Source organism: Marmota marmota, unplaced genomic scaffold (assembly GCF_001458135.2).
Source record: "Marmota marmota marmota unplaced genomic scaffold, marMar, whole genome shotgun sequence".
NCBI classification, from domain to species: Eukaryota; Metazoa; Chordata; class Mammalia; order Rodentia; family Sciuridae; genus Marmota; species Marmota marmota.
This window is the reverse complement of record NW_025999991.1, coordinates 2,959,322-2,979,794: the sequence shown is the minus strand read 5'-3', so window position 1 is coordinate 2,979,794 and position 20,473 is coordinate 2,959,322. Positions and strand designations below refer to the sequence as shown.

General features: G+C 38.2%; 1 protein-coding gene across 4 annotated transcripts in view; it reads right to left on the bottom strand.

The window, feature by feature from the left end:
* Ccdc102b (coiled-coil domain containing 102B) overlaps positions 1-20,473 on the bottom strand; it is a 195,433-nt gene that overhangs the window by 117,412 nt on the left and 57,548 nt on the right. For 3 of the 4 annotated variants that reach the window (XM_048806622.1, XM_048806623.1, XM_048806625.1), the window contains exon 5: positions 12,384-12,500. The exons of the other annotated variant lie outside the window; for it this stretch is intronic. In XM_048806622.1, the coding sequence (XP_048662579.1) occupies positions 12,384-12,500 (117 nt within the window). The remainder of the gene's footprint in view (positions 1-12,383; positions 12,501-20,473) is intronic. 4 annotated transcript variants of the gene reach the window in all.

Sequence of the window (20,473 nt, the reverse complement as noted above, 5' to 3'; positions counted from 1 at the left end):
TATATATATATATATATATATATATATATATATATATATATATATATATATGCATACATACATATGACAGTGGGAGGGAGGCAGGAAGAAGAAGGAGGTGGAAGGAAGATGAGAGAGAGAGAAATAATGAATTGGCTTACAAAATTTGGAGACTATGAAGATTTCTGTAGCCATCAAGCTGGATATTTCATAATATTTGATGTTTCAGACTGTGCTAGTCAGCTTTCATTGCTGTGACCAAAATATCCAGTAAGAACAGCATGGGATTCTTTACATGTCTCAGCATTAAAAGAGAATAAAATCATGGCATTTCAGGTAAATATATGGAGTTGTAAAATATCATGCTAAGCAAAGTAAGCCAATCCCCCAAAAAACAAAGGCCGAATGTTTCTCTGATATGTGAATGTGATCCATAATGGGGGTGGGGGCAGCATGGGAGGAATGGAGGAACTTTGGACAGGGCAAAGGGGAGGGAGGGGAAAGGAAGTGGGCATGGGGGCAGGAAAGATGGTGGAATGAGATGGAGGTCATTACCCTAAGAACATGTATGAAGACACGAATGTTGTGACTCTACTTTGTGTACAAGCAGAAAAATGAAAAATTGTGCTCTCTATGTGTGCTATGAATTGAAATGCATTCTGCTGTTATGTATAACAAAAATTAAAATAAATAAATGAATTTTTACAAAAAGAACAGCATGGAGGAGGAAAAGTGTATTGGGGGCTTACAGTTTCATCAGTTCAGTCTGTGGTCGGCTTACTCCATTGCTCTGAGCCTGAGGGGAGGAAGAACGTCATAGCAGAAGGGTGTGGGGAGGAAAACTGCTCAGGTCCTGTCAGTCAGGTAGCAGAATGATGGATGGAGACTCCAGGAAAAAAATATAAACCCTAAAACCCACCCCCAGCACCTAATTCCTCCAGCCATGCCCCACCTACCTACAGTTACCACACACTTAATCCCTTTAAATTCTTAACTCATTAAATGGATTGATCCACTGACAAGGTTACAGCTCCATAACCTAATCATTTCACCTATGAATATTCCAGCCTGAACACAGAAGCTTTGGGGGAAGACCTCATATCCAAACCATAACACACCCCACGTCTGAACATTCAAAGATTGATGCCCCAGCTCCGCAGTAGTGGCCACGTTCTCAGTCTTTCAGTTTTGTTTTTTTTTTAGGTCTCCAATTGATTGGAAAAGACTCACCCACATTAGAGAGGGTAATCTGCTCTACTCAGTCCATCAATGAAATGTTTGTCTCATCCTCAGCACCCTCACACACACACACACACACACACACACACACACTCAGACAAGTGTTTCCTCAAAAGACTGGGAACCCCATGGCCCAAACAAATTGGCTCCTGAAGTTCACCATCCCACCACCTCATAAGGTTGATGTGCTGGGTAAATGAGATCTGAAGTGTGAGGTACTTACAAGACACCTAGAACCATAAAGCCTCCATGAAATTTACTATAAATACCTACTGATATTCAATCTGAAGAAAAACAGATTTTAATAGTTACTTATGCACCTCCCATTACTTTTCAGCATTTACTGCAGAAGTGTATCTGTTATGTAGCTTTTCTTCCTTTCCTTTTTGGCCTGAGTTTTCCCCTCTGTCCCCTTTCATGTCCAAATGGTGTCCTCCACTCATTGGTTGATAAAAGTTTTCAGAAGAATAATTGTTTTGATATATCACTGCTCTTATTTATTTCTGTGGCTAAGCAATTTCTATTGTAGAGATTTCTAGAAAGACTAAAATCAGAGACTCGATTTTTTTTCTCTTTTCTATGATATTTGAATCATTGCTAAACACACAGAAAAAAAAAGTCCCTCAGGCTATAATACTCAGTTCCAGAACAGCTGTTTTGAACTTGAACAAATCAATATTAAAAATGAAAACCAATATGGTTTATCACTGTTAAAAAGAATTGTTCCAAAAGCCACTCCACCTGCACCTACCAGGATGAAAAATAAATCAAAGTTTCACTGATTCATAAATGTATAGAAATTATCTAATTAACAACTTTCTGCACTGCTTTTAATATTTAAAATACAGAAGGATTTCTAGTAGTTTTGAGAGAAAAATCTTACTCTATTAAAGAAGTATCAAATTCAATGAGATGTAGAGGCCACTGAATTTATTCAATTAACCACTGAAAGTGGAGTTATTCTATGAAAACGAGGCTTATCTTTATTACTTACTTGTCTACTTATTAGTTTTTTTTTTATATTCTTATCCCTAAAACATTACCCTTATCTATCCGTATTAATAACAACCTCAGTCTTTCAGGCTGCTGTAACAAAATACCATAAACTAGGCACTTTATAAGCAACAGAAGATTAACAAGTACAAGAATGAGATGCAGTGTGCTTGGTGTCCAATGAGGACCTGTTTTCCGTTTCATGGATGGTGCTTTCTCCCTGAAAGCTAACAAGGTAGACAAGAAGAGCTAGCTGTCTGGAGAGTTATTTATAAGGCCACTATTCTCATTCTTGAGGACCCTACCTATCACTGACTGCTTCACCTTGGGGGTTAGGAATTCAGGGTATGGATGGGGGGGGCACAAACATTCAAATCACGATGATGACCAATGGATGTAGTCAATTACAGAACACATCAAACCACATTCCGAATTCCAAATGAATCTAGAAAGCAATATCCTCCCTCCATTTTGACTTTCCCCCCTAACCTCATAAAGGTTAAAATAGAAAGCTCCCTTTCTTTATTATCTGCTTTATCTTTTTCTCATCCATTCAATGACCATTTGTTGAGCACCTTTTACAGGTTAAACATCCCTAATTTGAAAAATCCAAAGTCTGAAATTCTCCATAATCTGAAATTTTTTGAGAGCACAGTGGAAAATTCCACACCATTAAATTTGTTTCATGATAAAATTATTTTTAAAATTATATAAACTTACTTTTAGGCTTTGGATATAAGGTATATATGAAACATAAATTAATTATCATGCTTAGGCTCAGATTCCATCCCCAATATAGATAGATAGATAGATAGATAGATAGATATTTTTCCCCTAAAATTTGAAAAAAAAAAAATCTGGAGTTAAAAACATTTCTGGTCCAAAGCATTTTGAATTAAAAATACTCAGCCAGTATAATCCAGGAACTATTGCAGAATGAAGGTAAGAATTCTAGCATCTAAAGTGACAGGCCTTTTTATGTCCTGTTTTTATTAACTTGGGATTTTGGCAAAAGAAAACAAATGCAATTGCCCGTTTGGTTTAAGGCCCATATTATCAGAAGTCCTGTTTGTATGAAAATATGTTTCCCAAGGGAAATGTTTTTGATAATAATAATGGGAAAGTTCTGAATCAATTTCCTCTAAAATATAACAGAATATTTATTTTACTCGGACTTTGTGTCTTTGTCAAACACAACTGTACTCTAATAGTTTCGGTAAATTGGTTTTGAATTCAAAGCTTTGGGAGGAATGGTTGACCATGAGGACAGGGAAATGTAGAGGGCATCCTGGTGCAAATGTGTCGTGTCTGACTGTGGCCCCGCAGCAGGCATGACGCGTACTGTGTGCCCTCAAAGGACCAGAAACACACAGAGAGGGTGAGACCTGGAAGGCATCACTGGGCAGGTCTTGTGGAGGAAGGTCTTCTGTGGAAGGCACCGAGACACGTACTAGGTGCTCTGGGGTGGGCTCTACAGTGTGCAGGACTTTGAAGAGAAGTGGACGAACCTATGAAAACCTATCATTTTAAACAGTTTAAACTAATGTAATCCCTTCTATTCCCACCCATCTCATCCAGGAGAAGCCAGTAAAAAAAATCTTAACTGCTAATGGCAATAAACCTCAGATTGTAATTAAGTAAGTAAACTTAGCTAGAGACCTTTCCCACAGACCTGGCTCACAAAGAATGGCTACTTTTTTTTTTTTTTTAAATTTTAGTACTGGGGACTGAACTTAGAGGCACTAGACCACTGAGCCACGTCTCCAGCCCTATTTTGGATCTCATTTAGAGACAGGGTCTCACTGAGTTGCTTAGCGCCTCGCTTTTGCTGAGGCTGGCTTTGAACTCGAAATCCTCCTGCCTCAGCCTCCTGAGCCTCTGGGATTACAGGCATGTGCATCACCACACCTGGCCAAGAATGACTACTCCTGTTGGAATATTTGAAAATAGAAGTTTTAAGGACTTTAATGCACTCCACATGGTTCACAACTTTTCTTGAAAGAAATATGTCATTCAAGACATCGATATTTCCTGGATAAATTATCACACAGGGTTTCACCCAGTATTTAAGTTTGTATCTATCAGATTTTAGTGAATGCAGGATAAGTGATAGTCTCAGCCTTGGACAACTACAGTATTGAGGCTTGTGTGTACCTAGTGCCCAGAAGCGTATCCATCTGTGACAGTGTGACTTTCAGTTTCCCCAGGCTGTTGTTTTGCTCTAAGGGTCTACTTGTATCAAATTTCCTTTTGTAGATTTTGTTCCCTGTGTTCTGTCAATATGAACTCGGAATGTTTAAGTCCGTATCACTAACAGGCTTCTGAATGAACCTCTTACAAATGACAGTACCATGTGTCAAAACTGTGTAATCATTTCTGACACATTCATAGTGTTCTCAGCAATCTAAATCTCTTTGCTAAAATGTGTATATCAGTAAGAGGAATCAAGGTATGAGAGATGTATATCAATTCAGATCAACACCTACTGTGACTATCTCAGAAAATTAAAGTATAATGATACCAGAGTTCTAATCATGCAATACCTTTTTAGTCAAAGATGATATTATTTAACCATATCAGTAAATAAAATCTCCAGTATATCATCTCTGACTTCTGACTAGGCCAATCCTCTGACTCCCAGGCCCATCTGGTATGTAGCTTCAGTAAAGTGGGAAAGGTGCCCTTAGGATTTTGAGGAATACCAAGTCCCTCCCTGAAGGCAGCTCTCTGAGGGCAGGACCATTTCTACCACACTCTTGAATTACTAGATCCTAACACATTGGGTACTCTACAATATTTGAAGTATTGAAGAGAGAGTTCATAATTTAAGAGAACATTTTTAAGATAATTTTTTTTTCATTTTTAACACAAAATAACAACATTTTTCTGCCTTCAGCATTTTCCTTCAGCTTAAGCTAAAAACAGCATGTTCTTCAGATTTTCAAAGTATTCCTCACATCAACATTTCCTAACATCTACAGTAGTACAAGAGGGCGAGGAAGGGCTTCTTGTTTCACCATCAGTACTCAAAGTGCCGGCCTTCTGTAGTGTTGATTTCCTACTGACCTGCAGTCTCACTGTCTCATTGGCTACCCTCCGTCACATGCCTGCCTTTGTACTTCACTATATGAAGGCAGTTCAGCTTTCACAGCTGACTGTCTCTTTGTGCTTGCACAGATCTCTCTACCTTACCTATCAGACCTAACACACCACTTTCCCTCTGGCTTGCTTGTGTATCCACCTGTGGCCACCCTGCATCCCGGAGACCTCAGTGCTTGATCTTGACACCAAACCACCCTAGGGAGTCCTCACTGCTTGATCGCAGTACCAAACACATGGAAGATGTTGGAGAAGTAGTTGTTGAATAAATGACTGAATGAGACCTTGGATGAATGAGAATGCACCTAGTTATTTTCCATGCTGATGTTTGGGGTGGTTTTCTTACAACGTCTTTGTTGCTGCATTTTGTCTATGTATATAGAAAGGCACTCATGTGGAGAAAATCCCCTTTCTAAGACCTGATCAGTAATACAATATTACTGGATGTGAAAAAAAACAAATGTAGCAAAAGGTTTATGTCTTCTCTTGCATAAGCAAAATAAAGAAGACTACTTTTATAATCACAAGTTAAATTTAACATCTTACCTATTCGAGTATTTTGTTTCCAATTTGGAAGCAGCATTTTAAAAGGGGATAAATATAGACATTTTGAAAGTGAGGAAAAAATGATGCATTTGGTACCTTCAATTTATATCATACTGCATTCATTTAGGATTGGGAAGAAAAGAAACCAATTTAATAACATTTTATTGTACTATGTGAAAAGACTTAAATACAAAGTATCAGACAAAATGTACCACGGAGAGATCACTCAAGGAGAGCCCACTGTGGGTGATTCATTAACATCAGAACAGGCATCTGAAACAAGGAATTGTACCTTAGGTTCTTTCCAGTTCAAGACATTCATAGTCTTTGTACAAAAAATTCTCAAAGATTAGCCTATGGATCAACACATAATCTATGCATGGAGGATTGTATATGAATCTGGCTTGGGAAAAAAAATAATACCAGGAGAGTGTATTTGGCACCCAAAACTGCAGGAATTGCACTTGCTGTAAGACAGTACCTTTACACTCAGAATAGCCTACAATTGAGTGGAGGGTAAACACAGGGAGGTGGAAGCATTCTGACAAGATTATGTATAATGTTACTAAAATCTCAGAATCTGGATAGTCTGGCCAATGTAGAATATACTAAATGAAATGTGAATGGAAAGAGAGACATATTTATTGAGTACCTACTACATGTAGTGTCCCAGTTTTACTTATTGCATATAAGAATCAATTCGTCTTTTAGATAAGCTGTTAACACCAGTTTGCAAACAAACTCATAAGCAAACAATCTCAGACGGCCTGTGTAATTACTGAGAAGCCAAACACTAAATACTGTTAAGATAAAAACTTAGACCTGGGTCTCCTGGATCCTGGAATGGTAAGAAAATGTGGGAGGCATATTTTCAGAAAAGTACATGAAAAGGTGGAACTTGGCATACATTTGGAAGAGGATTAGGGTGTTTGAAATGAATTTTCGTTCTGAGATAATTGCCGATTCACAGGCATTTGCAAGGTATACAGGTAAATCCATGTGTCTCTTCCCCTGTTTTCCCCAGTGATGACACTTTGCAACTCCAGCACAGACCAGAACCCAACATGGACAAGGCAGTCAAAAGGCAGAGGTTTTCCATAGCCATGAAGGGTCACATCGGCCACTCCTACACACCTGCTTCCTTGGTAACGGCAAATCTATCTCCGTTTCTAAATTTATTGCTTCAAAAATTGTTCTGTAAATAAAATCATAGACTATGCAGTCTTCGGGACTAACAATCCCCGCTCAGTGTACTTCTCTGGAGGCTCTTCGAGATGGTTCACAAAAGGGGAGTTCAGTCTGTTCTATTGCTGAAGAATATTCAGCTACAGTTTGTTTGATTTTTCACTCACTGAAGGTCTTAAGTGTTGTTTCCAGGTTTTGGAATTTACGAATTAAATCCGTGTACAGATTCACCTACAGGTTCATGTGAATCTAAGTTTCTTTCCTAAGAACGTAAATGCCCAGGTGTTCTCTGCTTCATCATAGGATAGTTGTTATGCTGGAAACGGCCAAACTCTTCTACACCGTTCTCTCATCAGTTCACACTCCCCTAACAATAGATGAGTGGCCTGTGGCTTTGCTTCTCCACTGGTATGTACTGCTGTGGCTATTTTATTCTCATTTTAGCCACTCTGTGGTTACATCTCATGGTCGTTCTGTCTGAATTTTCTCAATGACACATTTTCACGTGCTGATTTGCTAGAGTCACATTCCTTTTGCTCTCCGGGTGTCCTCAAGAACATGTCATCAGGCACTGCGTGTTCAGTTGGCCATCCTTTTACACTTGAACACTGGCATGCGGCTTCTGTCTTGACCTCCAGGGTTTCTGGTGGGACGTGCAAAGCCTGCTGAATGCTCGTCCTTGCAGTGGGGCAAGGCTTTGGCCGTGATGAGGTCGAGACGTTTTCCCTAGCTTCCCTTGAGCTTGACTACCATGTGGCTTGATGATGGGTGTCTTTGGATTTATGCTCCTTGGAGTCTGCTGAGCTTCTGGGCTCTAATTTTGACCCTTTCCCTAAATTTCACTCATCTTTTCAGTACTCTCCCGCCCAGTGCTACTTCTCTGATAATGACCGCCGATATGCAAACAGATTTTTTGTTACATATTCCACATGTCCCTGAGGATGCATTTTTTTTTTTGTAGCCAACTTTCTTCTTGTGTTCAGACAGGATCATTTCTTCTAGTCTGCCTTCAAGTTCATTGCTTCTTTTTTGTCTCCTCCATTCTTAACTTTAAAATTTTCAATGTGCTCTTGCGCCTAAGTCTTCCACTGTTTCATTGATTACATCTTCCATCTATTCGCTGCAACTTTCAATTTATTTACTAAAAGGCTTACTATTTCTTTAAGAAATGTATTTCACTCCCAGTTGCTTACTGAGTGTTGTCTAAAATTCTTGCCAAATAATTAAACATTGTTGCCATTTCAGGGGTGGCATCTGTTGATTGATTGCTTTGAGATATGATGAGTAACATTCAATTTGTAACATTCAATGAGTAACATTCATTGTATTCTGCATATGTGGGGGATTATGTCACAAAACTGGACCCTATGGAAGGGTCCTACTGAAAACCCCTGGAAGATGAGGGTTGACTTGCCACTTGGCCTCCCTGAGGCCCAACTCAGGGTCTCCTTTCACTGCTGGGCAGTGACAGCAGTTTTTTCTGCCTGCTGGACCTCATCCACATAGTTCTGCATGGGGTTTCCTCAGACACCACCAGAGCTTGGGGGGCCTCCTTACTGCCAACTAGCAATGACAGTCTATTTTAGTTACCTTCTTTGCGGCCATGACCAAATAACCTGACAAGAACAACATAGAGGAGGAAAGGTTTACTTTGGCTCGTGGTTTCAAAGGTTCATCCCATGGTTAGCTGACTCCAAAGCTCCGGGTCTGAGGTGAGGCAGAACATCATGGCAGGAGGGTGACAGAAGAGATCTCCTCAGAACATGACAGCCAGGAAGCAGAGAGAGCTCCTCTACCCAAGGACGAAATACAGACCCCAAAGGCACACTCCCAATGACCTACTTCCTCCAGACACGCCCTACCTACATACAGTTACCAACCAATTAATCTATTTCAGTGGATAAATCCACTCCATGAATTAGGTTAAGGATCTCATAATCTCATCACTTCACCTCTGGAAATTCTAGCATGTCTCCACATGAGACTTTGGAGGACACCTCATCTAAACCATAACAATCCTCCCAAGGAGGATTGGGGAACTTCTTTACCACCTGAGCAGGGTGAAATGATGTCCTCCCCACTCAGCCTCTGCTAGCAGGAGTGGAGGTGGGGCTCTTTTTTTTTTTTTTTTTCCTGTGAGTTTGGTTGGATTCAAGCATTACTCTCCTCAAACTTTTGTCTTGATCTTCCCAGGTCCTTTGACAAAAGCAAACCGACTTAGGTTACATTTTCATTATGGCTTTTGTTTCTTCATCTGTCTCTACCGATTGGTGTTCCCAGATGGCTAGCATCTTTGTGATGTATATACAGCCCAAGGAAAACCCCAGGAGATCACCAGTCTGCCAGTTGGTTCCCAGGTTGCCTAGGTGGAAAGCCTCTGCTCTTTAACTGTCTTTAATGTTTGCTTTGTGAATAATAGAGTTTTTAGATATACTTTGTGAAAATGTAAATTGATATAATGTTTCTAATGGAGCACTTGGCAATGTGTATAAGAGATTTCAAAAATAAACATCCTCTTGACCAAGCCATTTTACTTCGAGGAATTTAAGCCATTTTTAAATGTATGTATTTGCATGAGGCTACTTATTACAATCTTGATTGTATATCTAAAACAAGAACCCATTTTTTAAAAAATTGGTTTATATTTTAATAAAATTGATATAATTACACAATTTTATGTGAACATAAAAAAGTATAATTTTAAGAAACCATATACATTTATACATATATAAGCAAATACATTTATATGTGTATGTTTTTTCTTTTTTTATTCTCTATACTTTCTAATTATTTCTATAATAAACATGCTTAGATATGGAAATGTTTGAAATAAAACAATTGGATATGATCATCCTAAAATAATCACATCATTTTTCAAAAGATTTATTTTAATTAACTTCTTTGGGCTAAAGTTGTTAACTTTTAAAAAATATTGCAAATTTTATTTACATTTGATCCTCTTTAATGCATACCCTTGAAGTTTTATGTGTTTAGGAGAAAATATTAGCAAAACACAGATCTGGCAGATCACTGTTAAACAAAATACACAAAGAGCTGTTAAAGCCCAATCATAAGAAAATAAACAAGCTTACTTAAGAGTTGACAAAAGATATGAACACAAAACCCATCACAGATGACAAGATAACAAACAGGCATAGGAACAAACATCAGTATCCCACTTGACTAGGAAACTTTAGACTATAACCTCAACGACATGCCCCTGCAAAACCACTAGAATTTCCAAAATCCAAGCATCAAACTCTGGTGACAATGTGGAGCAAATGCAAAGTGCTTCAGCCACTTCGGAAGACAGTTTGTCAGTCTCTTACAAAACTGAACCTATAATCACCATATGATTCAGCAATAGACATCTTTGGTATTAATCCAAAGGAGTTGGAACTTATTTCCACTTGAAAACTTGCAGAAAAAATTTTATAGGCGCTTTATGTATAGTAGAAAAAATAGGAAAGCAATAGAGATATTTTTCAAAAGACGAAGAGATAAACAAAACGTGGTATATCTAGACAATGTGATATTATTCACCACTAAAAAGAAATGAACTATCAAGCCACCAAAAAAGGATGTCAATGAACCTTAAATACATATTGCTCTGTTGAAGAAGTCCATCGGAAAATACAACACACTGCATGATTCTAACAGCATGATATTCTGGAAAAGGCAAGTATGGAGACAAAGAAAAGATCAGTGGTCATCAGGGTTTCAGGGGAGGGAGGGATAAGTGTGTGGAACATACAGGAGTTTTAGGATAGATGCTTGTGACTAGACATTTGCCAAAACCTACAGAATGTACAACACATAGTAAAAACTTAACGGAAACCCTGGACTCAGTTGATAATGTGTCGACGTTGGTTCATCGATTTTACTAAGCACCATAATCCTGAGAGATGTTGTACAGAGAGGGGTGAATATATAAATTCTATTTCCTGCCAAATTTTGCAGTAAAACTAAAACTGCTCTTTAAAAACATTACAAACGTGTGCGTGTATGCACCTACGCCCCTGGTTTTGAGGAGAGCTACAGGAAGCAGTCTGACAGGTCTCCCTCCTCTGTTTCTGGTGTTAGCTGCATGTCCAGCAGTGCTTTATCAAAGGTGCACTTGAGAGCGCAGAGCCCAAGGAAAGAGGCAGCTCTCCTGAGGACTGGATGCCTCTTAGAAACAAAAGGCACAAGAGCCATCCTTTTCTCCTTTGACTGAAAAGTGGTTGTTTTCAATAGTCACCTTTTCATCTGGATCTGTTGTTGCATATTCCTGTTCCCAACACCTGCCAGGCGTCTTGAGGACGAGGGGTAAGGACAGCCTGGCAGCAGGGAGAGGCAGTGCAGGCAAGACCTGAAGCCCCAGAACAGGTGGGCTGAGTACCAAAGTACAAGAACTCTTCTCCACCAAGTATTCCCCAGGCACATTTTTGTTTTTAAAGCCCCTATGTAATGACTGTGACTATTATCACTCCCATCTCTGTAAACTCAAGACACAGAGGGGCTTAAGGAATTCAAGAAAATAATCAGAAGATGATTCTGCTGCTTCTGACTCCCAAATCTATGTACTTCCCAATGCACTTGGTTCATCTGACATAAAATAAACTCCAGCATGAGCTCTGTCTTTGAAGAGTTTTATAGGAAACAAAATGCCTCATACAAATCACCTTCTTCCCAGCCTATATTTTTACCAACTTCTTTTCCATTTCCTAACTTGTTCCTACACATTTGTATCCAAAGCATTTGTCCAGAATCACCAGTTATAAAATAAATAATTTGCTATTTTCTGTTTTTAATGCAACGCAGTTTTCAATGAAATATAAATAATTCAATCCCTCCTCCTATGTCCAAGAACAATAATTCCTGCTTTGTATCTAAGACCAGAAAAACACTCTGAGTTTACAAATCCATGAAAATTTATCTGTTGCAGTTGCTAGTCAGAAAGGAAAATAAATCAATTAGCTATAACCAATGTGAATTTATCCTATGTCTTAGTGTTGTTAGCTGCTAATAGCATTGCTAATGTCACCAGAATCCACATGCCACATATTTTGTATGTCATTGTTTCTGAAAATAAGTTAACATTATGTTCCATCAGATGATTGAACTTTCAATAGATATTTACTCACAATAAGACTTACATTGTCTATTGGATTGCTCAGATAGCTCACATCTAGTTAGGAGTATCATTCCAAAGAATCTTACATAAAGTATATAAGCTTATTACTATACAAGCAGCACTCACCCTCATTAAGTGACCTCACTTGTGCAATTTAAAATGGTATATAATTTAGTTATTTTCAAGTGTGATTTAATAATGTTACACCCTTTATCCAATACCTTACCTCTGCTCTTAGCTCACAGATGACTCTATCCTTGCTGTTTTGAGGTGTAGATTTTTCCTTTATATCTCCTGAAATTCCTCCTGTTTCACTTTCATGTTGACTGTGAAGAATGTCAGGCTGAAAAGCAAAGTTCGAACTATAATCACAACACGCTACAAAAGCTAGCTGGTTCCAGTCTAATGCCCATTAATCTTTCCGATTTTTTAGAATCTTTTTTTTATTTTCCATGTGGATTCTGAAAGGCCTTGTTGTTGCTATTATAACTATTATACTTGGACCATTTATTACAATGCTTGTAGTTGAAAAATACTGATTTGTTAGGAAAAAAATCAGCAAGTCTCCATAAATCTCATCCTTCAATTGAAAAGTGGACAAAATTCACTTACCTCTGCGTATTCCTAACAATGGGTCAGTTGACTTCCAAATTAATGAATTAATTCTGATCTTTTAGTCCAGAATATTAATACCTCAGTGCTTTTTATAATCAGTCTTAAATCTATTTAACATAAAGTATAAATATTAAATTCATTGTAACGGAGGCAAACTTGGAGAAAAAATATATAAATGGTGCTTGGGTTGGTAAAATGTATATAAAACATCTAAAAATACCTGAAAAATACCAATAAAACCTAGGAACAGGTATAAAAACCTAGGAATTTGAATACTATTAACATAAATGGTGATATTTCTCCATATCTATTCTTATAATTAGAAGTTTTTAGCAGAAATATGAAATTTGATAAATATATAAAATATGTAGCTATACATACATGCTGTTCTATTTTATTAATGTATTCCTTCCTTATATCATATAGGTAAATGTTTCCATCATGAATTATATATAACTTGTATATAATCTCATGATAAATTAGAATATACAAGGCAATATAATACAGCCTATTCAAAAATTTAAAAACAGGATTATTCATGACTTTGTTAATACTGATAATATTACCAGTATGTTCTAGTCTCCAGGAACTGAACTTGAAACATTGTCTTAGTTCATGCTGGTAGTGACCCAAGTGTTAGGCACTGCTATTATTATCCCTACTCTACAGAAAAATGAACCATATATTTTCTTTTCTATTATTGGGGATTGAACTCAGGGTCATTCGATCACTGAGCCACATCCCCAACCCGATTTTGTATTTCACTTAGAGACAGGGTCTCACTGAATTGCTTAGTGCCTCGCTTTTGCTGAGGCTGGCTTTGAACTCGTGATCTTCCTGCCTTTGCCCCCCCAAGCCTCTGGGATTATAGGCCTGCACCAACATGCCTGGCATGAACCATATTTTAAAGAAGCATAAGTATCTTTCCAATCTGCAAAGTTATTAACTACAGGGAGAAAACTTTAAGAGGCTTTTTACTGAATTCATTACCTGAGTGCTTAACCAACACTGCATCTGTAGTGATAAAGATAAAACACAGTAAAATAATTTTCTGAAAAGCAGTAAGCTGATGGAGATAGTAGAGGAAGCATAGCCAAAGAGGCCAGAGGCCCAACACAAAGGCAATGGAGTACACTAGGGACAGGAGCCGATTGCCCAAACACTGCCGAAATGGCTCACTTGTGCTGTGAAGAGAGCTCAGGGGAGTTGAGAGTCAGAGCAAGAGAAAATGAAGAATTCATGACCACTGGTCTCTGCATGTTCAACCCACTACCATGTGAGTTAAGTAGTGTGACATTAATCCAAGGTAAAATAAAAGGAAAGTCACTTTGACAGAGGAAATGGCGAGCTGCAAGAGTTAAACTGCTTTTTGAGTTGGGTTCACCAAAAGAAAATTCAGCTTCTTGTGAAACTTGATGGCCCTGGCTTACTTTCAGAAGTCTTAGCTTTTAATCCACAAGAAACTATGTCAATCAATAAACCTTCTCATTGTCTAAAAGAGTCAGAATGTAAATTTCCCTAAACAACAGCAAAGGAAATCCACACCAGACACTTTAAAATTTCTATTTTCACTCATCAATGTCAATGTCAAAATCAAAGCTCTCTGAACATTCAAAGAACCCAGGAGCAAGAAGAAAGGGAAAAAATGGCTAACACCAAGATTAAGAAACAGAATGCCAGGTGGAGGGGAGACACTAACAAGAGGACACAAACTACGGAATAAAATAATACACTGATTTTAAAAGTAACTAGTATCTTCAGGAAAAGGCAAGAGTATACTGCATTAATCTCTTTACTTTTTTTTTTTTTTTTTGGTACTTGGGATTGAACTCAGAGGAACTTAACTACTGAGCCAGACTTGCATTGTCTATTGGTCTTTTTATTTAATTAATTAATTTATTTGCTTACTTACTTATTTACTTATTTTCAGACAGGGCCTTGCTAAGTTGCTAAGGGTCTTGGTCAATTGCTGAGACTGGACTTGAACTTGTGATCCTCCTTCTTCACATCCTCCTGAGTTGTTGGGATTACAGGCATGTGTCACCGTGCCCAGTTAGTACATTGCATTCATAAATTTCAGAAGTTTATGACAGAGCAAATACAAGTTTTAAAGATAATAAAAGATTGTCCCCTAAGAAATTTCACAATGTATCTTTAGACAAATTTCCCGGGTGGGCTGGAATACAGAATAGAATTTTGGAGTGTCCCAAGGTTCATCCTTGCCCCTGTGAAGGTCACACTGCTCTGTAGATCAGCTCACATGTACTGGTGGCATTGTGCACTAATCAAAATGCTGACCGTCTCCAAATGTCTATTTGAAGCCTGTGTTTTCTACTGAACTTGGGATATATTTCCAGGTTCCAATTTCTCACCTCTGTAGACATCTCAAACTCAACACCCTGGAAAGCCAAAGTCAGAACTTCTCCCTCAAACCTGTTGGTCCATCAGTCTTCACCAACTCAGCAGATATCAATCCCATCTTCCCCGTGGACCAGGATGTATTAATTCAATCCTCTCATGTGCCATCCAAATTAAAAGCAAATCAATTTGGTTCATCAGCTGAGCCTTTACAACAATTATAAATCCAGTTACCTCTCTCCAAATCCACCACTGCTATTCTGATTAAAAGTTGCCAGGATCCCTCACTTAGCATAGGAGTAGCCTCCATCCTTCTGTTTCTATGTGTGGCCCCATGCTCTCTTTCTCAAAACAGCATCCAAAGAAAGCTCTAGAAAGTAATTCAGATCCTGTAATTTCCCTCTGCTCAGATCCCGTTAACAAGTTCCCAATCAGCAAAAGACGCACTTTAAAGTTATTTTATCCACTTGGTTGTACCATCCCTCCCCCTTCATCTCTTGGTCATCCACACTGTCCTTCTCAGTGCTCCTTTCAAGCACAGAAGAGCAAAACAACTAAATATAAAAAATGACGCAGCGTGCATCTGAAGCTACTAAAGTAATATATAGCAGGGAAAACTGATAAATTAATGAAACAGCTACTTTCTACTTGAAAAACTGAGTTAAATTGATTATTTTGCAGTTTTGAGTTTCAACTGGAACTCACTTTAATTTTGCCACTTACCTCTTTGACTTTAGGTTTAGATTAATGGAGTTGTAACAATCTATTTAGAAACTGAAATTTGAAAGCAGTGGGCTTGTGGATGCTAGAGACGATTAATTTAGAAACATTATGAATGTCATCCACAAATGACATGTCACATTAGTTAAATTGCAAGTGACAGAAATAGCAGGTACCAGATAAAGTGAGTGAGTCAGCATCAGAAACCATTTTCCAAGTTCATGTCCTTTTATTTAATATTTATTTAGTATATTCTCTTGTAAGGTCTTTTTTCCCCAAGGTTGCACTGAAGTATATTTCCAAAATTACTCTTTAAAAACCCACTTTTGATGCTGCAGTGTTTACAGAAAGTTAAACCAGGCAATGTGCCACATCTGTGACTTCAGAAATATCTGCCATGATTTGTTTCTGGAAAATTATCAACATTATATGTAAATGTGTATTGTGAATCAAGATAAGCATCGGTTGAAAAATAATCTCAAGATGATGTTTAAAAAATGAAAATATTGTATATCATATCGATAAAAATTTTTCTACTTATCCAAATATGGTAGGAAGAGAAAAATTCATAACAAAAGGGCACAAAAATATAATCTAACCCATCCATTTATTTTCATTTTGCCTCTCATTTTATCTGTCAGGATGGTCTGCAAGGATTACATAACTAAGGCAGATTGCAAAATTCTGTTCTTTGTGAAATAACGTGTGGAATGTTTATGTCGATATCATTAACAATACAGCACCTTTCAATCTCCCCTGAACACCAAACTCACCATCTCTCCCATTGCTCTAGTAAAGGATCCTGCAGCTTCCCTTCATGCAGAAGAAGCCATGCATAGCCAAGATTTCCAAATACTTAAGATAAAATCTACCACTGTGCATGCATCTACAGGAGTCTTTCCTTCTTTTCTCTCTTAAGGAATTTAAATAATTCCTAGAATTGAAGGCTAATTATTCCACTTGCCCTCAGGATTTGATATCTTTCCTCAAGGTTTCCTAGACATATTTAACTCCTCAATACTTCCCATTTAGGTTGGGGACAAGCGAGTGAGGGAGGTCCAGGGGAGAAGATTCTTCTTATTTCCACGCTTGGCGCTTTCGCTTCCCCTCTTCCTTCGGTCTGCCAATGCCCTTGGAGCGCTGCGGACCACCTTCTCCCCACCTTTCCCTCTCTCTCGGTTCTCCACTGGCTTCAGCCTTTGCCAGGCCTTCCTACACCCACATCTTCACCCTTTCTTACTTGAATCCTTGACAGAAGTACACATGGTTTTGAAAATATCCTGTCTCAGACTCAGGTTAAAAAAAAAGCTAATCCTTCTCCCTTCCTTCTAGATTTCTGTGCAGTTCCTCCTTTTCCATCTGTCCTGCCTGGTGTCATTCCGCTAAGCCCCATGTGCTTTATTGGATAACCCACCCAGTGTCACCCCATCTCCTCCTTTGGCTTCAGCCACCATTGCTCTGTCATTGTTCAAGCCTCTCTTTATGGTCCTAAATCAAAGATGTATCAAACATTTCCATCTCAAATTTGATAAACTCATAGCTTTTCCCCCTATATTTTTCTCCCTGCTTGTTTGTCTCCTAATGAATGGCCACCTGGTTGACAACTTCAGGAATCTGTTAACTTCTCCTTCTCGGTCATGTCCCCTGCACCCCAACACATCCACAACATTTAACTAATCACCAGGTTTTGCCATTTTTTCATCCTGTGTATTTCTCAACTCTCCCTATTTCTCCTCCCCCAATGAGCATAGGAAACCACCTACTTCTCTCTGGATGACCAAGACAAATTTGACAGTGTCTGTATCATCCTTGCCCCCAAATCTCTTTTCACATTGAAGGTGAGTTGATTTTTGAAATTGTAATCGAATTAGCACTGGCCAGTGCTTTTCCAAGACTTTTCTCATTGTCTTTGTTGTGATGCACACATTTTTAATTTGACCTTTGGGATAACTATTGAATATCCATTAATTCAGGATAAAAGACCAAGTTTTATTTGTTTACCAGGTTCTGATAGTAAAAGGTGAGGGATGTGAGAAGGAATGGCACTCCAATGCCAGGATATCCAACAGCCAGTTTGGGGTTCTAAGTAATTTCAGTTAACAATGAACCCACAAAGAAGTCTTCACACATTCAGAGACACCACAGAGAGGCACTTCATGTATTAGATCATGGCTCAGAATATTTCAGCTGAAAATTTTTAAAGTAAATTTTATCTAATTCTTTTCTATAACCTTAAGTAATAGCAGGAAAGCCAGCTTTGATAAATGAAAGCTTGGTTAAGTTTTTTAGGTCAAAATAAGGACAATAAGTGAATTATCTCAGGGGTCTGTGTGCACTTTTACTCTCATGCAGATCTATCCTTCAAAAAATTCTTTTTTATTATTCTGGTAGTGGTTATTTAACCCAGGGGTGCTCCATCACTAAGCTAATTCCCAGGCCATTTTATTTATTTTTATTAGACAGGACCTTGCTAAGCTGCCAAGGCTGACCTTGAACTTGCTATCCTCCTACATCATCCTCCTGAGTAGCTGGATTGCAGGAGCGCAGCACTGAGTCAGGAGTTAGACCTAACACTTACATTCTTAAAGTTTGTTTGTCTACTTTTTTTGTCTCTTTTGGTCCTGGGATTGAACATAGGGAACTTAACCACTGAGCCACATCCCAGCCTCTTTATTTTTTTTATTTTGAGGCAGGGTCTTTCTAAGTGGCTAAGGCTGGCTTTGAACTCATGATCCTTCTGCCTCAACACCATGAACTGCTGGGATAAAGGCCCACTTCACCATCCCTTAAAGTTTGTCTTAGAAGAGTGCATTTTTTACAGCTTTTAAAATAAAATTTCTAGTAAATTTGAAACAATGGCACTTTAAATGAAATATCCGACTTTACGGCTATCAGTGATACTCCAACCTTACAAATTTGTGTTTGTTGCTATGTATTCAAAGTTAATGTCTGTTCATTTTAGTTCTTGAACACGTATTTCTATTTTATTTCTTCCAGATTATCACATTATAACAAGTATTTATCCTTAAAAATTTGTTTTTCTCTATAATATGCAATAAAAGTCCATATTTAACATGTGTATGCATATATTGTGGCTGTAAGGCTCCAAACGTCAAGTTTTTTGTGGTGAATTATCTTAATATGAGGGAGCCTTCAAGATGGTGGAATAAACAAATCCCAAAACACCAAAGGCCAAATGTTTTTTTCTACTATGCAGATGCTAATACCAAAAAGTGTGTGTGTGTGGGGGGGTGAGAATAGAAGTCCATTGGATTAGACATAGGGTAATGAAGGGAAGGGAGGGGAAATAGAAATAGGAAAGACAGTAGAATGAATTGGACATAAATGTCTGATGTGCATATATGAATAGACAACTCCACATCATGTACAATCTCAAGAATAGGATCCTGTTCGAATAAGTTATACTCTATGTATGCATAAAATGCCAAGATACTCTGTACTGTCATGTATATGTAAGAAAAACAAATAAAAATTACTATGAGTAGATAGTTGCTTTAAAAACAAGAAATTATTTATTTTAATAGGTAAGTATTAAATATAAACTAATTATTTACTAGAAATTCATCTCTTAATGAGATAAATGAATAGATTTTTCAGATTAATTTGTGTATATATAGGTGAAATAACTTATTGATAAAATGAGATAATAATTACCATCAGTTTTATTTTTTTATTCCGTTGATGTAGGCACTGAAAATTTTGATTTCACATGTTAGGTAGAAACAGAAAATGTTTTGTAATAGCAGTCATTGTGTTGTTTTATTATCCTTCTAAGTATATGGCAAAGCTACATTTTGACTTGATATTAAAATTTAGTTTTTATTATCTATAAGCTGATCCATCCAGTTGCTCCTGCTCCAATATTTTCATGAAAAGGAAAATTGGAAACCATCAGAAATGCCACAGATTCTGTGACCTATCCATTAGTTTGTCTCACAACACCAATAGTTCAAAGTATCTCCTGTTAGGTACTCTAGACGTCTTCCCCACCCCAGCCACATGCTTCAAACTATCACTGAAGATTGGAAATAAGCCCTTCACAAGTGGCTGGAAGGTCACATGGGCGAGAAGAACTTGCTGGTAAAGTTCTGTCCTTAGGCAGATTGATTTACAAAGACCATACATGGAAATCTGGAATTGGAAACCATGTAGCTACCCCTGTGGTGACTTGTGGGAAGGTGCCCAGGGTGCAGGGTTGACAACTACTTTAAAGGTTTTCAGGCTAGGGATGTGGCTTCGTGGTAGAGCACTAGTCTGGCATGTATTTGGCCATGGGTTCCTTCCACAGCGCTGCAAAAAGGAAAAAAAAAATGCCTGCAAAACTCCACAAAAGCAGGCAAAGCAACCAGTCTAGCAAAGTCAAAACTCTATGGATATCAGGAATAAAACCAGGGACCTTTCCCCTGAGTCCTAATGTGCAAGTTGGCTAACCAATACACTGGCGATTGGAGAACTGCAGGGTATCAACCGCTGTTTGAGAGTTTAATCACCACCTTTTTCTCTCCAGGACTCTCCCACTGTCTCTGGGTAGGCTGGGCTCCGCCTCCTCTCTTGAGCAGAGCCCCAGGACAGTCTCCTTCCTCAGCTATGCTCTCTGCCCCC